Here is a 19,013-nt window from a genome sequence, read left to right on the forward strand (position 1 = left end):
GCCAAGACAAATTGGAGCTGCATCTCCGAAAGAGCATGCGGCTCAAATATCAACGGGCACTACCGATTGGCTACATGGTGCAGTCCTTATCAACATTCACTCTCTGTTCAACTTCACTTCCTCCATTGACCTGACTTGCTACGCATCGTACAAGCGTACCTCCTTGTCGTCGCCTCTGGCTTCAATCAACTCCACGATGGAAAAAGACCACCTGAGCCCAGAAGACCCGACTACTGAGCAAGCGATTGGACCTATGACGGCAATTACGTAAAACACGACCCAAGGTTTCTCGCCTCCGCATGACGCTCTCTGTGGTCTTTGGTCGATCGGTTGCGATGAACAGAAGACTTGGAATGATGAAGACGAGGGCGAGACGGCCCTCGGCTTTCGAAGAGAGCGCTGGTCATGGAGCGCGAGCTATGGTGAAGGCTACGAAAGGGCGCTTCACTGGCAGACAACTCGCCTTGAGCTTTGTGAACGCTGTATCGTCAAGAGGACGCTGTAGACTTCGGATGCTTGGTGCCGAGGAGTTGCTCACTTCATTCTGAGCCACTTCGCCCTCCGTCGCTCCGTCAAAGCGGCTTGTACGCATGACAATATAGTCAGCATGACCATGGTAGGCCAAGCATTCTTGCTGTTACTCTCTTCATCTCTGCTCTGTCAATAATACGATCGTGTCTCTGCCACTCTGAACTCCACCGGGCCTGGTTTACTGACTTCGACACGCTCAAAGGCCGCTTCAACTGCATCTCTGACCTACCGCACCATCTGCATATCGCGGCTGCGATTGGAAATTGCATCATGGGCAGGTCGCAGCTATACGATGCGCTAGATATCAACATCGACCACTACCTCAACCCAATAATACCATCGAACCCGCTCTCGAGACTACCAAAGCCAATCTCCCACTTCCTAGGCGCACGCAGCAAACCACACGTCGAACCACCAACAGTTCTGCAATGGATCCTCACCTTCATTGCAACAGTCGGCGGCCTGTGCCTAGTAGGAGGTCTCTTCAACACAGCACCAGGTATCAAAGCGCTCCATCCTCCAATCATGATAGCATCACTCGGCGCTAGCGCAGTCCTAGACTACAGCGCCATGCGCTCCCCTCTCGCTCAGCCACGAAACAGCATCCTAGGCCAGACATTCTCCGCGATCGTCGGTGTGGCCATCGCAAAGCTATTCCAGCTCAATCCCTCCCTTTTTGCTCAATACTTCTGGCTCAGCGGCGCTATAGGTTGTGCTTGTGCGAGTTTTGTGATGAGTGCGACTAATACTGTACACCCGCCTGGAGGAGCTACGGCGGTCTTGGCGAGTACGGAGATGGCTATCGTGGCTATGGGATGGATGTTCGTGCCGCTAGTGTTGCTGGGGAGCGTCTTGATGCTGGTGGTGGCTTGCTTAGTGAACAACCTTGGAAGGCAATATCCTGTATTTTGGTGGACGCCGGAGGACGTTGGTGCGAAGTTGAGGAAGGCGAGGAGGGAGGAGAGGGAGGAGAAGAAGGCGGAGAGAGAGGGTAGAATAGACGGTGGGAGGCTTGAGAAGCAGATGTCAGAGACTGAGAGGTGTGTATACGGGTGTGACGTTTACTGATGCCTTCTAATAATGCTGACTGCTCATTTAGCGAACGCACTCTCCGCCACGAATTCAACAACCATGTTGAGTATGACGATACTGCTCACGAGATCCGCATCATGCCGTATAAGCTCTTGATACCGTCACATATCGAGGTGACGCCTGAGGAGGTTATGTTGCTGTCGGAATTGCAGCAGCGGATACGTGCTCATGATGAGACGGGAGTATCTGGCTAGGACTCTATTTATCCTAACTCAGTGGTCAATCAAGTTTCTTTATGTCGAAGGAACTGGCTTCACTTCCACATCCCATCCATCCGATGAGAATGCGTGATGCCTTTCAAACTCAAAAGATCGAACACCATGGCTCGTCGATCTATTCACGCGTAGTTTCCTATGAGTAGTGAGCCCACATGGTGTAGCTACCAATGAGCATACACGCTCTCGTACAGTGCCCTTTTCATATATGTTACTCTCCACGTTCGAGATTGCGGCTCTGTATTATTTCCAGCCGCGCTTTCGCCGGACCGGGAAGCTAGTAACGCGATTGCCGAAAACGTGCATGTGAAATCATTCCGAACCAGATTTCCGGGAACGTCCAACGACGAATCAAGGCAAGCGCGAAGGCAAGCAAATGCGGACGGTCAAACTGCAGATGCAGAAGCGAAGGCATTGCAGACACTCGCGATAACGAATGAAGAGCACACATCATTGAGATACCAAGAGACATCAGTCTTGGTGGTGTGCGAGGGTGCACGACGGTCGTGCCTTCTACGTCTGTTGTAACGTGGAGCACGCGCCGACGCGCTAATGCGGACCTGACCTCACGTCTTCGCCACCATGGACAATTCGTCGTTTGCTTTCCAGCGGCAGCAACGTGATCAAATGGTGGAATGGTGCTCTCCAACCAACCCTTCACAGCACTTCACTCCGAGACACCCTCCAACACCTCCACGACTGCCTTCGACATTTCGAAACCAATACAATGGCCTGAGCCCAGCCGGACACGAGAGCCATGCGCATTTGGGAGGACCAATTCTGCCGCAGATGCCGATGAATCAGATCCCGCTCACTCACAGCCATTCCTACGAAGCAGCACCATATCCAACCCTTTTCCCACAATCTACTCATCCTCCACAACGATTCACATCAGGAGGCTACCCTTTCCCCTTCGACACCATGCACACACGCGCGATGGCGCAGGGTTTTCCGCCGGCGAATCATCCTTTGGAGCATGCTACCGGCCGGCGTGCATCTCACCCAGTCCACGCAACTGCAGCAGGGTTGCCGCAGCATAACACCATGCACATGCGTGGTTCAATGCCCGACGTGCCGACTCTTTCAGCGTTTGCTTGGAACACTCGTCACCACAATCCGGCCGAAGCAGTCATACGGCCATTAACGGCACAGCACGTGCCACACCATGGTGCTTCACTTCAAGTTTTTGAACCACCAGCTCTGCCGATGAATAAAGTGTTGGCTTCCAACGCTCACACGCTCCCTTCTCCGGCTGCTACCACCAGTATCGAGCACATCATAAACAGTACCGACACTACGGATAGGCCTTCGTCAAATCACTCTGCAGAGGAGATTATCGTGAGCAGTCAAACGGCCACGAACACTGCTCAGCCACCAACTACGAAAGAAGTAATGGTATACATGCCACACAACACCAACAGTTCCGACAAGGAGAACTCCACTCCAGTGGATGTGTCCAGGAAAAAGTCATCCTCATCAAGTCAAGCTTCAGCATCCGCTGCTGGCTCCATGATGGCCGAGGGCGTGAAAAGCAGAAAGCGGTCCCAGGTAATGCGCTTCGGGCAGGAGCCAGCGACAGCAACGCCTCCGCCACCCACGAGTAATACGAGAGCGCAGAAGAGTTCTGCTCCGGCTAAGAACGCCCTGAACAGCCACAGCCCCCGCAACAACCAATTGACCGCAGAGTCAAAGCTTTCTCAGACTCCAAAAGCGATCGAGTCGCGGATTTACCGAACCGCGAAGCTTCAAGGAGCTACACAGGAAGAGACACGCGCCATGATTGCTGCCGCAAGGGCTGCCGGTGATCTGCCAGCTGTCCGTGTGAAGACCACTCCGCACGCGGCTAGTGCGGCTGAAGACGGTGATATTGCAGAAGGTACTGGCGGAGTGACGTTACGATTTGGTGATCTGGACACCACAGCGGCTGATGCTGAGGCGTCTGAGCAAGCTCCCAAGAGCGTCTACACAAAGCCGACCAAGAGATCCGCGGGTGACGATACGGTAGCCCCCAGATCGTCGAAGCGGCTTCGTGCCACACCTGCTTCTGCCGCATTGTCGGAGCAACAGTCTTCCTTCGAAGCAATTGACGATGTCACTCATGTCATTTCTTCTGAGGGCGTGGGAGCTGATGCTGATGCTGCAAATGACACAATCACGCCAGTGTCACGGTCAACACAGCATAACCGACCTAGGGCCAGTCCGAAGAGATTGGAGAATGCACAGCCATCTGGTCAAGCGGACTGGAACGCGGACGATAGCGTGCATCGTGATCCAGAGGATGGCCTGCAGACCCAACACGAGCCTCTTACACCAGATGGAGCAGCGACTCCGAGCTCAAAGCCCGCCCCCAGACCACGTAACACAGCAGCCTCGCGTCGCAGGAGCCGCATACCAGAGCTTAGTTTGGGTCAGACATCTCTAGATGCTGAACACTTGCAGCAGCTTCGTGATCTTGCTAGGAATGGCGAAAATCTGGACTGGACTGGCATTGAGGATCACAGTTTGCGCGCTACAATCTTCCGCAAAGCTATCAATCGCAGGACCGTAGCTAACAAGCGACGATCACAGATTGGTGATACTGCTGCCGTGGGCTCGGGCTCCAGACAACACCGTCCTCAAACTCTGGAAGAGAGCCACCATGCTGCTGCCCACAGTCTTGAGGTCTCAGCCGATCAACACACAGCTCCAGTCGATGTCATGCAACACAATGATCCCCCGTCAGCCAACGAGCCGTCCTCGTTGCAGCCCGAAGCTGAGGATGGCAATGCTGACGTCGTGGAGCCATCGGTGGCAAGCGCACCAAAGTTTGCCCAAAGCCTTGTAGACATACAAAAGTATTCGGCACCCGGCGAGGACCTCGATTGGACCAAGGAGACGGACAAACAAGAGAGGCTCCGCAAGCAACATGTCATAACACGACGCAAATCGAAGGATCCCAATCGCCAACCTGTGTATTCGGATCGGAGAAAGCGTGACGCAGATGCTTCGCGGTCCGAGGATGCGACATTCAGCTCCTCTGCTGCTCCTACATCAGCGTCTGCCAGGAGTAAGAGGCACAAGGATAAGCGGAGCTATGCAGACGATGCTGTGTTCCACAATGAAGTGGATACAGACGAGGATGGGGAGACTCCTGCACCTCAGGTTCAGGAGCTGAAGATGAGCAAGGTTGAATTCACGGATGGTACATTTGCGGACATAGATTTTGTCGAGAGCTTGACGCTTGTACTGGCCAACAAAGGAAAGTCATCTGGCTTTCCGGGTAGACAAGCCAAGCGCATCATGGATCTGCTCAACGTTGCAGAGCCACCACGCACGGGCGAGGCATTGTGGTTGGTCACGCCAGACCAAGCAGCAAAGTGGCTTGCACCAGGCCAGTACTTCGATGGACCTATCGTCGTATACGGGCAGCAGGTCCTACCACTTCAGAGTATTGATGACTTCCTCGGCGAACACTTCGACGACTCGATACAGGTCAGTATCCAGGACCCGTCGACATACAAGGTGCCGCATGTACGCGATGCCACCATGCGTCAAGTCAAAGAGCGATTCTCTCAGCCCATGACCGGTAATCCATGGAATCTGCTCGAGCTGGCCACGCATCGCGAAGATGGCCTACGTCCAGCTTTCCTCAATACTTCAGAGTGCAGCCTACTCACAAAAGTCAAGCTGCCTGGGTCTGGTGACACCGCGAGCCGACGAGGCTTCACCGATGGCTGGAAGGAAGTCGAGAAGTGGACTTTGGTCGCGCAAGCTGGAGCGCTGACCGAGCCTCATCAAGATAGTCATGGTTACAGTACCTACATTACTGTGAACCAAGGCGTGGTGGGTTTTGGCTGGCTCTCAAAGCCTACCGCAGAGGAAAGAGCGGGCTGGTGCGGGCATCATGACAGTTACATCGGTGGTCGCTGGCGATATGTCATCCTACGGCCTGGCATGACCGTCTACTTCCCAGCAGGGACCGTGCACTTCGTGTTCCGCCACCCAGACGCTGGTAACACACTCGCCTTCGGCGGCCATGTCCTGCGTTGCTCGCAGATCGTGCGATGGATCAATGTGCTACTCCAGGAGTCGGCTATACCCAACGTGACGAACGAGGATCTCAGTCTCAGCGCCCCTGGCTATCTGAAGTCGGTGGAGAAGTTCGTGAAGCAAGCACTGAAGACAGGTCAGATGGAGAATTGGGGTGGGAAGGAGAGTATTGAGTCGTTCTTGGAGAAGAAGAAGGAGTTTGAGAAGCTGCAGGTGGAGATTGCGAAGAAGAAGCGGGCGATTGAGAGAAGTAGTGGGTGAGATGGTGGCATGGGATAGCGCAAGCGGCATACGGATGGACGGTGCGTGAGTGGCTTTGGTCATGATTCTTATGATGGTATGTAGGTAGTGCTGAGGCATGAAAATATGCAACATTATATGATGCTTGACCATGATCCCGTCTCATACTACCTTCACCTTGCTCTCGGACCTGAAGCTTGTGCCTCTCCCAGAGCTTGAATTTCGAGCGTGCTGCGACTACACCATTTCCCACTCGCTGGCATCATCGCTCTGCTCAGCATCATCAAACCTTGCGCCCAAGAACATCTCTACTAGCTCCTCCAGCTCACACGTCACATCAGACTCCACACTATAACAGGCAATACCGCACGACCTCTCCGCATTTAGCTCCTTATGAAAAGCAGTTGGAGCAACGAATGCATTCAACGCCACCTCGTCCCAGACCGGACACGCCTTCATCTGGACCTCGAGCTCACCGCACTTTGCGCACCACCTCCACCTCCACCCCTCATGCTCACCACTGCCGCCCCGTAGGTCTTCACCGCAGCCGGGCCATGAGCTCAGAAAAGGTGAATCTTCTTCCCGGAAGTTCTCTCGCTCGTACTCGATCTCTCGGTTGCGCCAGAAGAGTGAGGAGTCGCCGGTGGTGTAGTATTGATAGGTTGAGTCGAACTCGTTCTCGTGGTAGTCCTGTTGGTCGTTACGCGCGTGCTTCTTGTTCTTGATCCTGAGAGCACGGCGTGGGGACAGGATATCCCTGTTCTTGTCAGAGTGACGGTGGTGGTTCTTGGGTGGTCGAGGCCAGTTTTGTGCTTCTTGGTGTAGGGTTTGCTTTGTCATCTTTACCGTGTGAGATTCCTGGAGGGGACAGTCGAAGTCGGGCTGGAAACGTGATGTACCCGGTTTTTGACTGGTGTAATGGGTTTGGCCTACTTGACCCGAGTTCACGGCGCGGAAGCTCCAATATCTGTCCAAGCGGTCCTTGTGGCGGTGCCGGGCTTTGGCTCCCGAGCGAAGGTCGAAGAATGTGTTGGCTATGTCGCGACCTGCTAGTTCGTAGTTGGCGGCATCGTAGTGGGATGTGAAGTCTGACTCGTTGTCGTAGACGAGGCGTCTTCGGGACCTAAAAGCCTTGCGCCTCCGCGAACCGTGATCTACCGAGGACTTTGAAGCATAGTTGTGCTTTCCCAGTCGACGAGGTATCTTCTGCTTTCGAGAGGTGGGATTCTTCGTAGGCTTGGAAGCAGCGGACTTGGTCTTCGTATTTGCCGGAGTCTTAATTCGCTGCCTTAGAGTGTCTGCGTAGCTATATCCTGACCCGAAGACGAAGGTCCAGTCGTCCTCCATGATTGTAATTGGATGTGCTGGAAAGGAGAAAGCGATGTCTGGAGTGGAAAGAGATGGCGAAGATACCTAGATGACAACCAAGCTTTCGAGGATATATGTGAGCACAGCGCGGTCAGGCAACCTTCCAAAGCATACTCCGAGTCATCTACGCGGTGGCCGCTTTCAGACGGTGGTGAAGAGTACAAGTCTCGTGCTGCGCTATCGCCATCTTCACAATCATACAGCACCAATGCGTGTGTTTTCGAATGTAAATAGCAGTCGAGATCATTGCCGTGGCGCATATCGATGGCTGTGCACTCCTCATCCACCCCGATCTTGGATGTTGATGAAGGAGGCTGAGTGAAGTGACTCCAATCAACACACGTGACACACCCCACGAAGCGCCGAGATCGCCCGTTGATTTGGAGGTGGGGCATTGGACGAAACAACAAAAGTTCGCAACAGCTCCGAAACTCTCCTTTCCTTTACAATGGCGACTCTCAAAGTAAACATCCCACGAGGCCGAAGGCGAAAGAGATATGGCGACGGTCGTATTAGGTATGTGCGATCTTAGTCATCTCCACATTGTACCTATACTGACGACCTCGTACAGGCGCCCAATGGGGTGACGAAGGCAAGGGAAAACTGGTCGATATCCTCAGTGACACTGCACAATTGTGCTGCAGAGCCCAAGGTGGTCACAATGCTGGTCATACGATCGTGAAGAACGGCATCACTTTCGACGTTCACATCCTACGTGAGTCCAACAAAGCTGGCAGGCGCATAATGGAGCTGATATCCACTAGCATCCGGAGTTTTGACAGACGGCTGTGTCAACCTGATCGGTACCGGCTGCGTTGTCCACATCCCACAGTTCTTCAAGGAGCTCGAGACCATCGAGAAGCATGGCATCAAGACCCACGATCGCGTCCTGATCAGCGATCGCTGCCATGTGGACCTGGACTTGCACACCAAGGTGGATGGGCTGGAAGAGGTAGAACTTGGCAAAGGCTCGATCGGGACGACTGGCAAGGGCATTGGACCAACGTACTCGACAAAGGCCACACGTAGCGGCATCCATATCGCGGACATCTTCAACAAGGCTGAATTCGATCGGAAACTGCGTCATCTGCATCATGGATACAAGAAGAGATACGGTGATCTACTGCAGTATGACTCGGAAGCTGAGATCACCAAGTTCAATGACTACCGCGAGCGTTTGAAGCCTTTCGTGGTTGATCAGGTGCCATTGATCGAGTCTGCAGTCAAGGGCAACGTGCGCATGCTGGTCGAAGGCGCGAATGCTCTCATGCTGGACATCGACAACGGTACATATCCATTCGTGACCTCTTCGAACACCGGTCTTGGCGGTGTTTTCACTGGGCTGCATCTGAACCCACGTAAGATCAAGGAGACCATTGGCATCGTCAAGGCATACACTACTCGCGTCGGCTCCGGCCCCTTCCCATCAGAGCAGAACAACGACATTGGCGAGAAGCTGCAGTCAGTCGGCCGAGAGTTCGGAGTGACCACAGGCCGAAAACGCCGCTGTGGCTGGCTCGATCTGGTGGTTGTGAAGTTCAGCAACAGCATCAACTGGTACGACTCCATCAATTTGACCAAGCTGGACATCCTGGACGATTTCGACGAGGTCAAGGTCGCTACAGCATACGAACACAACGGTCAGGAGCTCACATCATTCCCTGCAAATCTCGAGATTCTGGACAACATGACTGTGAAGTATGAGACTTTACAGGGCTGGAAATCCAAGACGGTGGGCTTGAAGAGTTATGAAGAGTTGCCTGAGAATGCGAGGAAGTATATCGAGTACATTGAGAACTTCGTTGGTGTGAGAGTGAAGTATATTGGTACTGGGCCTGGTAGGGAGAGTATGATTGTGCGGTAGGAGTGCTCGTCAGGGCCGTGCTCGTGCGTAGACGGCTGGCTTGTGATGAGCTGGCTGAGCTTCACGTAGGTACTCGTAACAGGCAAAAGTAGAGCTACAGAGCTCGCTCGCAATCGGCCGAGGCGGACAGGGTAGTTTCATGCCTAACAGTATGGAGACGAGCACATGCACCGCAAATGCTATGACCCCGTGCAAGTGGATACGTCAGTGCTCCCGGGAGGTATTGCTCTTGTGTCTTTGGTATTTGTGGCAGAGATCGGTACCTTGGCAGCGTGGTACATCTGTGACCTGAAACTTGTGAGTGCGACAAGTGACGACGTTGTCTGAGACGCGGAGCTTCGCACACGCAATGTCCAGCCCGAACTCAAGCTTGGTGTATGTATCCGGCAGGCACGACTCTGGGCGCCAAGACGCACAGGAGTGCTGTAGGAGAACGCACCTGTATACCCATAGGAACAGCGAATATTCCCACCGCTCCGTGCTGCAGATATGTCAGCCTCCCGAATGCGTGGAGTGGAAAAGGTGGCGTGCAGCTCAACAGGAATATCAGCTAACGGAACAGTCGCGAGAGCCTTGTCCTACCATCTCTTGTCTGACACATCAGCAAGCCCATACTTCTAGCATTCGGCATATTGGATTTCGCATCAGTCATCGGATATGCTTGAGGGATGCTGTACTAAGCTTCGTCGTCCTAATAGTAAGCAAAAGAAGCTTAAACGCATTCTGAGGATAACAGGGAGGACAACTTCGAGGAAAACCCCAAAGATCCACCAACATCCTGCTGCGTATATGAAGGAACGTCTCCTCGCAAGCATGGCCAGCTCATCCAAGCAAAATCGAAATACCGTCTTCTCCTTTACCGCAAAGTCAGACAAGAAAAGAAAAGACACGCCTATCCAATACCATCAGATCGAAGAAGCCATACCAACAAACAACCTCACCATATCAAAACCTAATCAAGTAACCCACCATGTTCCAACTCGTCTTCCTAAGAGAGCCGGCAGCACGCGCCCAGGCCCAAGCCGATGCCGATGAAAAGGCCGCACGCATGGCCAAAGATGCTCACGATGCAAGGATCAGACGCATAGCCAACCGGCGCATCAACAAGGCTTTGCAAAAGAAGAGACTTGAAAATGCCGTCAAGAAGGTCATAAAGCTCAAGTACCAGATCCTGCGTGCTGCCCGTCGTTTTGACAAAGACTACTATCTGCAATGGCTCGCGGCTCATCCTGAAGACGCGGCCTTTATGCCAGAGCGCGGGAGGTCTTTGAGCAGATGGGAGACTTATTTGAGAAGTTCGGAGGCTGATGCTACGGCTGAGGAGGGCCAGAAGGACATCGTTGGGGAGTGGAGGGCTTTTTCTTTTAAGCAATCAGCGTCGGAGAGGACCGAGTCGGGTTTGGTGGTATCGATTGGTCCAAAGGGCGAGAATGGTCTTGAGTTTGTGGTGCCTGAGTAGAATGTCGTTGACCTCATAAGGTGAACGGCGTGGAGGGCGAAGATGGTTGTCTGCGCTTTAGCGGCAGAGAGGATGTACTATTAGAATGTAATTGTAATGCTTCGATGAGATCGCACTTCAGTCAGCATCTCTTGTACTTCACTTCTCCGCACGCCTGAGAAGGAGTGTAGATGATGTTCGCAACGCAGAGCGTCTTGCCAAACTACTCATGGCAGCTGTCAGTTCTTCACGGGGGCACCGACATTTTCGAGATTAGTCAGTCCTGTCGAGAACTTGGTCTGGGTCGGAGCAGAGCAGGTACCATCCCGATAAGATTGACTCGGGTTCGGGCGCCTGCGTTATATCTCAAGGCCTTACTCCAAGTGCTATCGTGATGTCGTCTGCGATCCCATGCCTGGTTGACAAACAATTTCCGGCGCGTGTGTTGCCTGCTGTCTCGTGGTAGTGGTCTTGAAATACGTGCCTAGATTTCGGGACCAAGCGACACGTCGCGGGATGGGAACCACTGAGACCACGATATTGACAAGGTAGCGTCCACATTAGGTGGAAGAAGGTGAAAGAATGCCGATCAGACGGAACTCACAACCACCAGACTTTGTCGTGATATCAGCTTGTCTCGAAGTCTCTCTTGCTTGGTGGACCACAGGCCTACTGGAGAGCTATGACCGCACTCCAAGGCCGGGGTCCCTCTACTGCACTGCAAGTCCTGTCGACTAGCTAACCACTCAATCCTGATCTCGTTCAAGCACGATACCAAGAAGACCCACGCTACGCTTGATGGTGTCTATCATGTCGCCGCAACAGAATCGGGGTCAACTTGGAGTGGCCGACATTGTTACCATCGAGTCCGGGCCGGATTTCAGAGCCCCTTTATTGTCAGACTCTTGTCCTATCGGCGGGGATAATATCTGACAGAGGTGTTCGCAGCAGTTGCAGATCTCTTGCGAGCCGCCAAATAAAGAGAGCAGCGCGTGGTCTACGGGGCAGGGCTCGAAATTCGGCCCAAGCTCGGGACAATCTGTGGAAGGGTCATAAAAGTATAGGATGTGTTGCGCTACAATAACAACCTATCTTGAGGATGTCAACTCTGGCAGCCTCAAAGGGTGGTATGGTCTAGTGGTATGACGTCACGTTGTGGTGAGAGTTCGCACTCATTACACATCTCCGTGCCAGCCTGGGTTCGATTCCCGCAAGTATTCTCCTCTTGCGATCATGTTCAACATGGTTCTAATAATCGAGTTCAGAGTACCGCCAAGTTTGAGCGTAAACGGCAAATCCTCCACGTTCGATCCGTGGAATATGGTGATTTCTTTTTGCCCTCGGGGGCTTACAACACTTCTTTTCCTGATGTAGTGACTGAGTACACTCATTTCTGATAGCTGCTCTACTCTCATGGTCTACTTTTTGACGCCGCCGAGGAGCAGAGGACTAGAGAATTTTGTATACGTGACTATCTTACGTTTACAACCAGCCAGTATTTCGACCCCTTACACGACCCTGATCCATGTGTATACCATGACTTTCCCATCGTCACATCGACACCTTCGTCACATGAAGACAAGATTATGGCGGGTGTCTAACTAGGTGGCTGAACCTTTCCAGTCTGTGAGCAAGGCGCACTATTTCCTTTGTCAGGGTTGATCGAACTGCTAGCCATGGTGAACTATTGATCAGATGAGTTCAATGTAGAGAGGAGCAAACGGAAACCATCACAAAGGATTACAACGGTCGGAGCTGGCAGCTTTTCTCTGACCACCTTCGAAGTACCTATATCTGCGCCGACAATCCATTTGAAGTGCCTGCCGGCCCCCACGCCAGCTCCAAACGCAGTCAACATATGCTGGAATTGACTGCAGATGCAGCGTGATTGCATTCGTACCCCGAGACTGTCCTACATACCAGTCATATGTCGACAATAGCTTGTCTCCATCGGAAGTCCCAGATTTCCCGAGCTACCTCAGGTGGCAGGAGGCCTCTAGGCGCGCTTAACTTATAGCCAGTGTATGTGGGAGATGAACAAAGTATGCATGGTATGATGCTATCAAACACTATTTCTTCCCATACGCCTCCTTGAAGACCTTGGCCAACTTCTGACCTTCACCCTCATCCCGAAGACGCTGCGACAAGAATCCTTGCAAATCCGACCAAAACTCCTCACTCTTCAGTATACTCTCCGCCGTGTTTGCATCCGCAGCAGGTTTCGAGGCAGCCTCTACCTTCGCCTTCTCACTCTCGGGTGCTGGATTTTTGGGATCGATGTCCATCTTGTCAGCTGCTACAGGGGCTGCCGCCGCCGCTGCTCCCGTAGCAATTGCTTCGCTCTTCTCAACAGCGGGACTAGCGGCATTAGGTGTTGCTGCACCACCCGCACCACCCATAAGCATCACTGTAAGCTCCACCGTCTCCCCATCGATCCCTAGCTCAGACAGAGTCTTGAGGTCCGCCGCCGGCTTCTTGTTGAGCAGCAGCTTGATCTTATCCTGCGCCTGGCCGCTCTTCTGCGCGTACTGCGTCTTGACATCGTGTATGGTACTCTGCAGCGTCAAGTCTGATACTGTGATCGTCTCTCCGCCTCGCATAGGCTTTAGTGTAGCTGTGACCGTCTTGTTCTTGGCTTGCTGTCCAGATGATGTCGGGCCTTTCCTTGGAAACGGGTGGGTTTGCCTTGGTAGGACGAACTGGGTCCATATGATCAGCTATCGTTACACTCAGACCTCGAATAGTATGTGCAACTTACAGGCGACTGCCCGGGATACTTCCTCGGATCGCTGACATGATCTGCTGGGAGCTTGATAGGTCGCTTGTCCAGCGTAGCCAGAAACGTCTTGGCGAAGGTGACCTCGGACATGATCGTTCGCTGGTACGAAGCGTAGAGGGTGTCGTTTTCTGTGAAGTACGCCAGGATGTTTACTGCTTGGAGGGATAGTGCTGTATAATGCAAGGGATTCGCAGCCAACGCCAGAAGGTTTGGACGAGGCGCAGATGACGCAGGTGGGAAGGCACGAGCGGAGCTGTCACCGAAAGTCTAGAGCACTTCTTCACGTGCATGCATTTCCTTTGCGACAACCACCATACACACATGTTGCCCGGTGATCAAGACCGTTGCCCATCATGGCCGCACTGTACAATCTCGAGCCTCAACCCACAGCCAAAGTAATCCTTAAGACCACTTCAGGCGACCTTACAATCGAGCTCTTCGCAAAGCAGACACCTCTCGCATCACGAAACTTCCTCCAACACTGTCTCGATGGATACTACAACAACACCATCTTCCATCGTCTGGTATCGAACTTCATCCTCCAAGGTGGTGACCCTACAGGGTCTGGCTCAGGCGGAATCAGTGCAATCAACGATGGTGATGGCTTTGGCGATGAGATCCACAGCCGGATCAAGTTCAACAGGAGAGGATTGCTGGGAATGGGCAAAGGAGAGGATGGCAAGTACGGTAGTCAATTCTTTCTGACATTGGGTAGTGGAAATGAGGTGCAGGGGTTGACGGGAAGATGTACTATGTTTGGGCGTATTGAAGGTGACACTATATACAATCTTATGAAGATGGCAGATGCGGAATTGGTGGAGGGAGAAGGTAGTGAAAGGCCATTGTACCCAACTCGTATTACTGGATGTGAGATCCTGGTGAATCCTTTTGAGGATATGGTTGCGAGGGTACGAGAGGCACCGAGGACGATTGATGATGGTGGGAAGAAGGATGTGAAGAAGAGGAAGAAGCCGTCAGGCAAGAATGTGCTGAGCTTTGGTGTGGATGAGGGTGAGGAGGACATGGCTCCGGTTGTAAAGAAGGTTAAAGCAAACCCGAAGCTGGTGTCTGTGGGCGAGGAGCAGCCCGAGAAGTTGAACAACACGAGGATACTAGAAGCTCCTAAGCGGAAAGAGCGTGCGAGACGGACGTCAACGCCGGATCCAGTAGAAGATGATGAGGAACCACCCCAGGCGATGCCCGTGCCAGTGTCCAAGCCAATAGACGACATCGAGTCCGAGGACGAAGTGGTCGAACAGCGGCCGAAGACAAGTGCACTCGAACGTACGAATGCCGAGATAGCAGCTTTGAAACTTAGCATGAAGCGGACAGTCGACACAGCGCCCAAGGAGCGGGAGAAGCCTAAGAGTGCCCTAGAAGCTATGATACCCGCCACGAGCTCGAAGGGTCGGAAACGAGGCAAAGCGACAGACGAGAGGGGAGCAATAGATCTGTTCAAAGCCTTCAAGCAAAGATTGGACGAAATACCACCAGGCGACAAACCTCCCACGAACGATGATAGTGCGAAAGCCGGGGCCACACCTGCCACCACAAACGGAGCCCGTTCCGCTCTTGTAGACGTAGAGGATGATGAAAAAGCCACCCTCTGCGACCTGCACTTCATAGCGAACTGCCAATCCTGCAAATCATGGGACGAAGGGAAGCCAGATGAAAGTGCTGAAGCAGACAACGACGATGACCCGGGCTGGATGACGCATCGATTGAATTTCGCGAAAGATACGCTGGGGAAGGATCTGGAGTGGAAGAGGCAGATGCAGGAATTTGAGGTCATCGATCCGAGGGAGAAGGCGAGGGAGATTAAGGCTGAGGGTAGGAAGGGGAAGGAGAGGGAGAGGGCAGGGCGTGGGAAGAGAAAAGTGTAGTGGTTGTTGCTCGTAGATTACTGAGCATGTCCAGACGGTCACTTCGAGCATGCCGGGAGCACTGCAGCAGTATACGCGATGCCAACCACCATCGCGCTTCATCGACCTCATCTCGGGCCGTGCAAGAAGGAATAACCTTGGTGGTAGGTGCTGCTCTCATTTCAGCTGACAGCTTTCAACTTCTTATACTCTCTTTCCTCGTTTCCCTCTCCTTTTTGATACCTGCTTGCACCATCTTTCTGGCCCTAAGATAACACAATCTCAACTTATCCACGCCATGAGCAGGCGACCTCCGCGATTGAGACGGCTAGACGCGACGATTCGACCAGGACACAAGGCCGATGGTGATAAACAAGAGATTCGATGCCTCAATAGTCTTGCAAGCTATGGTGCAATACGCTGCCAAAAGAGCACCATCACTGGCAGCTATCAACATGGCATTGCAATCTGATCTTGGCAGGGCGCCTATCAAGTCGATGGAAGCAAGCATGCCGCCAAGAGATGTCCTGCAACAAGATGCAAGCTACAGCGTAGAACGTTACATCCATCTTCTCCAAAGCCCATCCTCATGGTCTCATTGGCTGAGAAAGAAGATAGAACGTCGATCCCTGCCGGATCATGACATCTTCCGCCCCGGACGGCCATTCGACGCCACCTTAGATTGGCAACAAAGCCGGGCCTGCATGCGTGACTTTGCACTAACAACCAGGTTCTATCTCGTTCCTCGCGAGCGCGCGCTGGACATTCGATCAATGGATGGTCAGATCTGAAATACAGCCGCTGACGACCTGTACCTGCTGCAAGTTTTAAGGTACGGGCGTTGCCTGACCGAGGCACGTTCCGCGTCGTCCTTTGTTCTTTGGCGCCAGTAACGTCAGGGCAGGTGATCATCACTGCTAGAACACATATAGAAGAGTGAAGGTAGGAACGATTTATATCTCTTGGGTTCCCACACCTGGGCAATACTCACCACATCACAATCAAGATGTACTCACTTGCTCTCACAACCCTCATCGCAGCCCATGGCGTCAACGCATGGGGTACTCTGGGCCATGAGACCGTTGCCTACATTGCTCAAGACTTCGTTCAATCAGCTACAAAGACCTGGGCTCAAAGTATCCTTGGCGATACATCAACCTCTTACCTCGCTAATGTCGCCACCTGGGCCGATACCTACCGTTACACTACTGCAGGAGCCTTCAGCGCCCCATACCACTTCATCGACGCCGAGGACAGCCCACCTTCGTCTTGCAGTGTGAACTACAATCGTGATTGTGGTGCAAAGGGATGCTCTGTCTCGGCCATCGCCAATTACACATCTCGTCTGCAGATCTCGAGTCTTTCTGCTGGTGAGATCACAAATGCACTGAAATTCATCGTGCACTTTGTTGGTGATATTACTCAACCTCTTCACGATGAGGCGCTTGAGGTTGGTGGCAACGATATCGATGTCACTTTCGATGGTACTAGCACGAATCTTCATCATATTGGTGAGACCCGTCCCTTTCTCGATCACTATCATATGTCCATGAGCTAATGTGACGGCAGTGAGTACATACTGTGCCTTCTGAATGCCTGGGATCGAGATTCATTTCAACATCAGATACTGACATTGTTCCAGTGGGACACCAACATGCCCGAACAACTTCGTGGTGGCTATGCCCTCTCTGACGCCCGCACCTGGGCCACAAATCTCACAACAGAGATCAAGACCGGCATCTATAAATCTAGAGCATCCTCCTGGGTCTCCGGCCTCAACATCAACGACGCGGTCGACACGGCCATGACATGGGCCTCGGATGCTAATGCGTATGTCTGCACTACCGTCTTGCCGAAGGGTCAGAGTGCCGTAGAGAGCGGTGACCTCTACCCCAAGTACTACAACTCTGCCGTGCCCACAATCGAGATCCAGATTGCCAAGGCTGGATATAGATTGGCGAAGTGGTTGGATGCTATTGCTGCCACGCAGTCGAAAAACAAAAGGGCGGCGCTGGTGGAGAGGCGTGTACAGCCTGTACAGGGCAACGAGTTGTTGGTCGGTGTGTCGCAAGAGATGACCCCTGCGAAGCTCAGGAGGGCGGCCATTGGGTGGGGTTGCGGACATAAGCATTGATTTGTGCATATAACATCTAGATCGACGGTTGCTGGAACGATCTAGACAGTTTACGTTTGTCATGCGACTACCCGAGATGCAGAGACAAGCATTGATGCTTCCACCAAGATGACCCCAAGTCGCTTCCCAAGTCTTTCCGCTTCTTTCCTACCTGTCTTTGCCCATGTGACCATTGGTTTCCAATCAGAGAAACTTGAGTGTGATTCCTTTATAAGTGTATATTTGGTTCACGAAGTCATTGGACGAGGGAAGTCGTCCCATCGCGGGCGCACTTGCGACGAATACATGAGCTTGCGCCACTTTGTACTACTGATACCGAGTGGTAACGAAGAAGGTAGTCAACAGAAGTGGCTGACCATGATTGACACGGTAAATTCTGTCGTCTATTGTCCTACTGTGCACACCGTCGTCGCGTGGACATCTCGTACCTTGCCGTTGCCCTTTCTCTGCTGCATCCAGGCCTCAAGCAATGGGAAGTGTAGTTATCTTTGAGTACAGAGATCTGCAGCACGGGAGCGCACTCGTCAGGTCTGCCACTACAAGATCGTTCCTGTGGTCTGTTGTCAAGTTATGACAATCGTCGCCGTGCCCACTCGAGGGTGAGCATCTCGCCTGCCTGGAACGTCGCAGTGTACCTGGAAGTTCCAGATGGTGTCAGCGAGCTCTCTCAGAAGGAATCATAGACATTGTCTGTAAACAAAAGTGCTCCAATCCACACTCCTTCTCCTTCTCATCGCTACCCACTCCGTTCTGCCATGACATACTCGTCCACCATTGTCTCTGTCATCCGGACATCCTTTCTCCCCTCGTTCATTTGCACGCTGCACTACCATTGTCCAATCAGACCCATCAGCGATCGAGTCCACCTCCTGCTGGCTCAGAAACGGCATCATGCTCCCATAGCAAGCGCTCAAATCATCACCGCCACGACACAGCCATTAGGCTTCGACTTGCTCAGGCCTCCATACAAGGTACGGGCCTGGCACGACCATTGGACGATAGGAAATGCCCCCGGACTGCTTAATCAATGCATGTCCGGCCATCTGCCTGAGCCCAAGATTGAAAGCCCTCTGCAGATTGAAACCGGAACAGCTTCCCCATGCTGTCTCTGGAACCTCAGAGGGCGACATTCCATACACTCCTCCCGGTTAGCTTTATGCTGAATGGGACCCCTTTTGCCATCTTCAGGTCGAGCCAGACCATAAATTGACCGCCTGTGTCCACGATGGCGACAACAACCACACAAGGTCTCTCTTCTTCTGGCCCCGAGCCAATACCACAAGCAGACGCAAAGCCTGCCGGGTTTCGGCATCGAGATGATTGGAGGAGAAGAGACTATGTGGTCGTGTCGTTGTGAAGTAGACAACCAGAATCAGCCGGACCGGTCATCGCATGCCACTGCCAGCTGGGTCCCGTCCAACGCACTGCAACGCGTATTATAGGACGAGGCCGCCGGGTGCT

General features: G+C 52.9%; 8 protein-coding genes and 1 non-coding gene across 9 annotated transcripts; 7 read left to right on the top strand and 2 right to left on the bottom strand.

Annotated features, from left to right (window-relative positions):
- Window positions 1-1,056: 1,056 nt before the first annotated feature.
- Window positions 1,057-1,817, top strand: LTS14_006323 (uncharacterized protein; the record flags this gene model as incomplete). Its single annotated transcript, XM_064839021.1, has 2 exons — window positions 1,057-1,571; window positions 1,631-1,817. 2 exons carry the CDS (start codon window positions 1,057-1,059, stop codon window positions 1,815-1,817), a joined length of 702 nt encoding a protein of 233 aa, XP_064693269.1.
- A 603-nt stretch (window positions 1,818-2,420) lies between these two features.
- On the top strand, window positions 2,421-6,128 carry LTS14_006324 (uncharacterized protein; the record flags this gene model as incomplete). Its single annotated transcript, XM_064839022.1, has 1 exon — window positions 2,421-6,128. One exon carries the CDS (start codon window positions 2,421-2,423, stop codon window positions 6,126-6,128), a length of 3,708 nt encoding a protein of 1,235 aa, XP_064693270.1.
- Window positions 6,129-6,344: 216 nt separating this feature from the next.
- LTS14_006325 (uncharacterized protein) lies at window positions 6,345-7,454 on the bottom strand (the record flags this gene model as incomplete). Its single annotated transcript, XM_064839023.1, has 2 exons — window positions 6,345-6,989; window positions 7,041-7,454. The coding sequence occupies 2 exons, from the start codon at window positions 7,452-7,454 to the stop codon at window positions 6,345-6,347; spliced, it is 1,059 nt and encodes a 352-aa protein (XP_064693271.1).
- A 518-nt stretch (window positions 7,455-7,972) lies between these two features.
- Window positions 7,973-9,339, top strand: ADE12 (Adenylosuccinate synthase; the record flags this gene model as incomplete). The annotated part of the gene is made up of 3 exons (XM_064839024.1): window positions 7,973-7,991; window positions 8,047-8,190; window positions 8,240-9,339. 3 exons carry the CDS (start codon window positions 7,973-7,975, stop codon window positions 9,337-9,339), a joined length of 1,263 nt encoding a protein of 420 aa, XP_064693272.1.
- A 970-nt stretch (window positions 9,340-10,309) lies between these two features.
- Window positions 10,310-10,798, top strand: LTS14_006327 (uncharacterized protein; the record flags this gene model as incomplete). Its single annotated transcript, XM_064839025.1, has 1 exon — window positions 10,310-10,798. The coding sequence occupies one exon, from the start codon at window positions 10,310-10,312 to the stop codon at window positions 10,796-10,798; it is 489 nt and encodes a 162-aa protein (XP_064693273.1).
- Window positions 10,799-11,900: 1,102 nt separating this feature from the next.
- LTS14_006328 lies at window positions 11,901-12,001 on the top strand. The gene has a single exon. It is a non-coding gene; the product is annotated as a tRNA-His (tRNA).
- An 845-nt stretch (window positions 12,002-12,846) lies between these two features.
- On the bottom strand, window positions 12,847-13,646 carry LTS14_006329 (uncharacterized protein; the record flags this gene model as incomplete). The annotated part of the gene is made up of 2 exons (XM_064839026.1): window positions 12,847-13,476; window positions 13,536-13,646. 2 exons carry the CDS (start codon window positions 13,644-13,646, stop codon window positions 12,847-12,849), a joined length of 741 nt encoding a protein of 246 aa, XP_064693274.1.
- A 263-nt stretch (window positions 13,647-13,909) lies between these two features.
- Window positions 13,910-15,439, top strand: CWC27 (Peptidyl-prolyl isomerase cwc27; the record flags this gene model as incomplete). Its single annotated transcript, XM_064839027.1, has 1 exon — window positions 13,910-15,439. One exon carries the CDS (start codon window positions 13,910-13,912, stop codon window positions 15,437-15,439), a length of 1,530 nt encoding a protein of 509 aa, XP_064693275.1.
- Window positions 15,440-16,424: 985 nt separating this feature from the next.
- Window positions 16,425-17,552, top strand: LTS14_006331 (uncharacterized protein; the record flags this gene model as incomplete). Its single annotated transcript, XM_064839028.1, has 2 exons — window positions 16,425-16,868; window positions 17,061-17,552. The coding sequence occupies 2 exons, from the start codon at window positions 16,425-16,427 to the stop codon at window positions 17,550-17,552; spliced, it is 936 nt and encodes a 311-aa protein (XP_064693276.1).
- Between the last annotated feature and the right edge of the window lie 1,461 nt (window positions 17,553-19,013).

This window comes from Recurvomyces mirabilis, assembly GCF_035927965.1.
Source record: "Recurvomyces mirabilis strain CCFEE 5264 chromosome Unknown scaffold_16, whole genome shotgun sequence".
NCBI lineage: Eukaryota > Fungi > Ascomycota > Dothideomycetes > Mycosphaerellales > Teratosphaeriaceae > Recurvomyces > Recurvomyces mirabilis.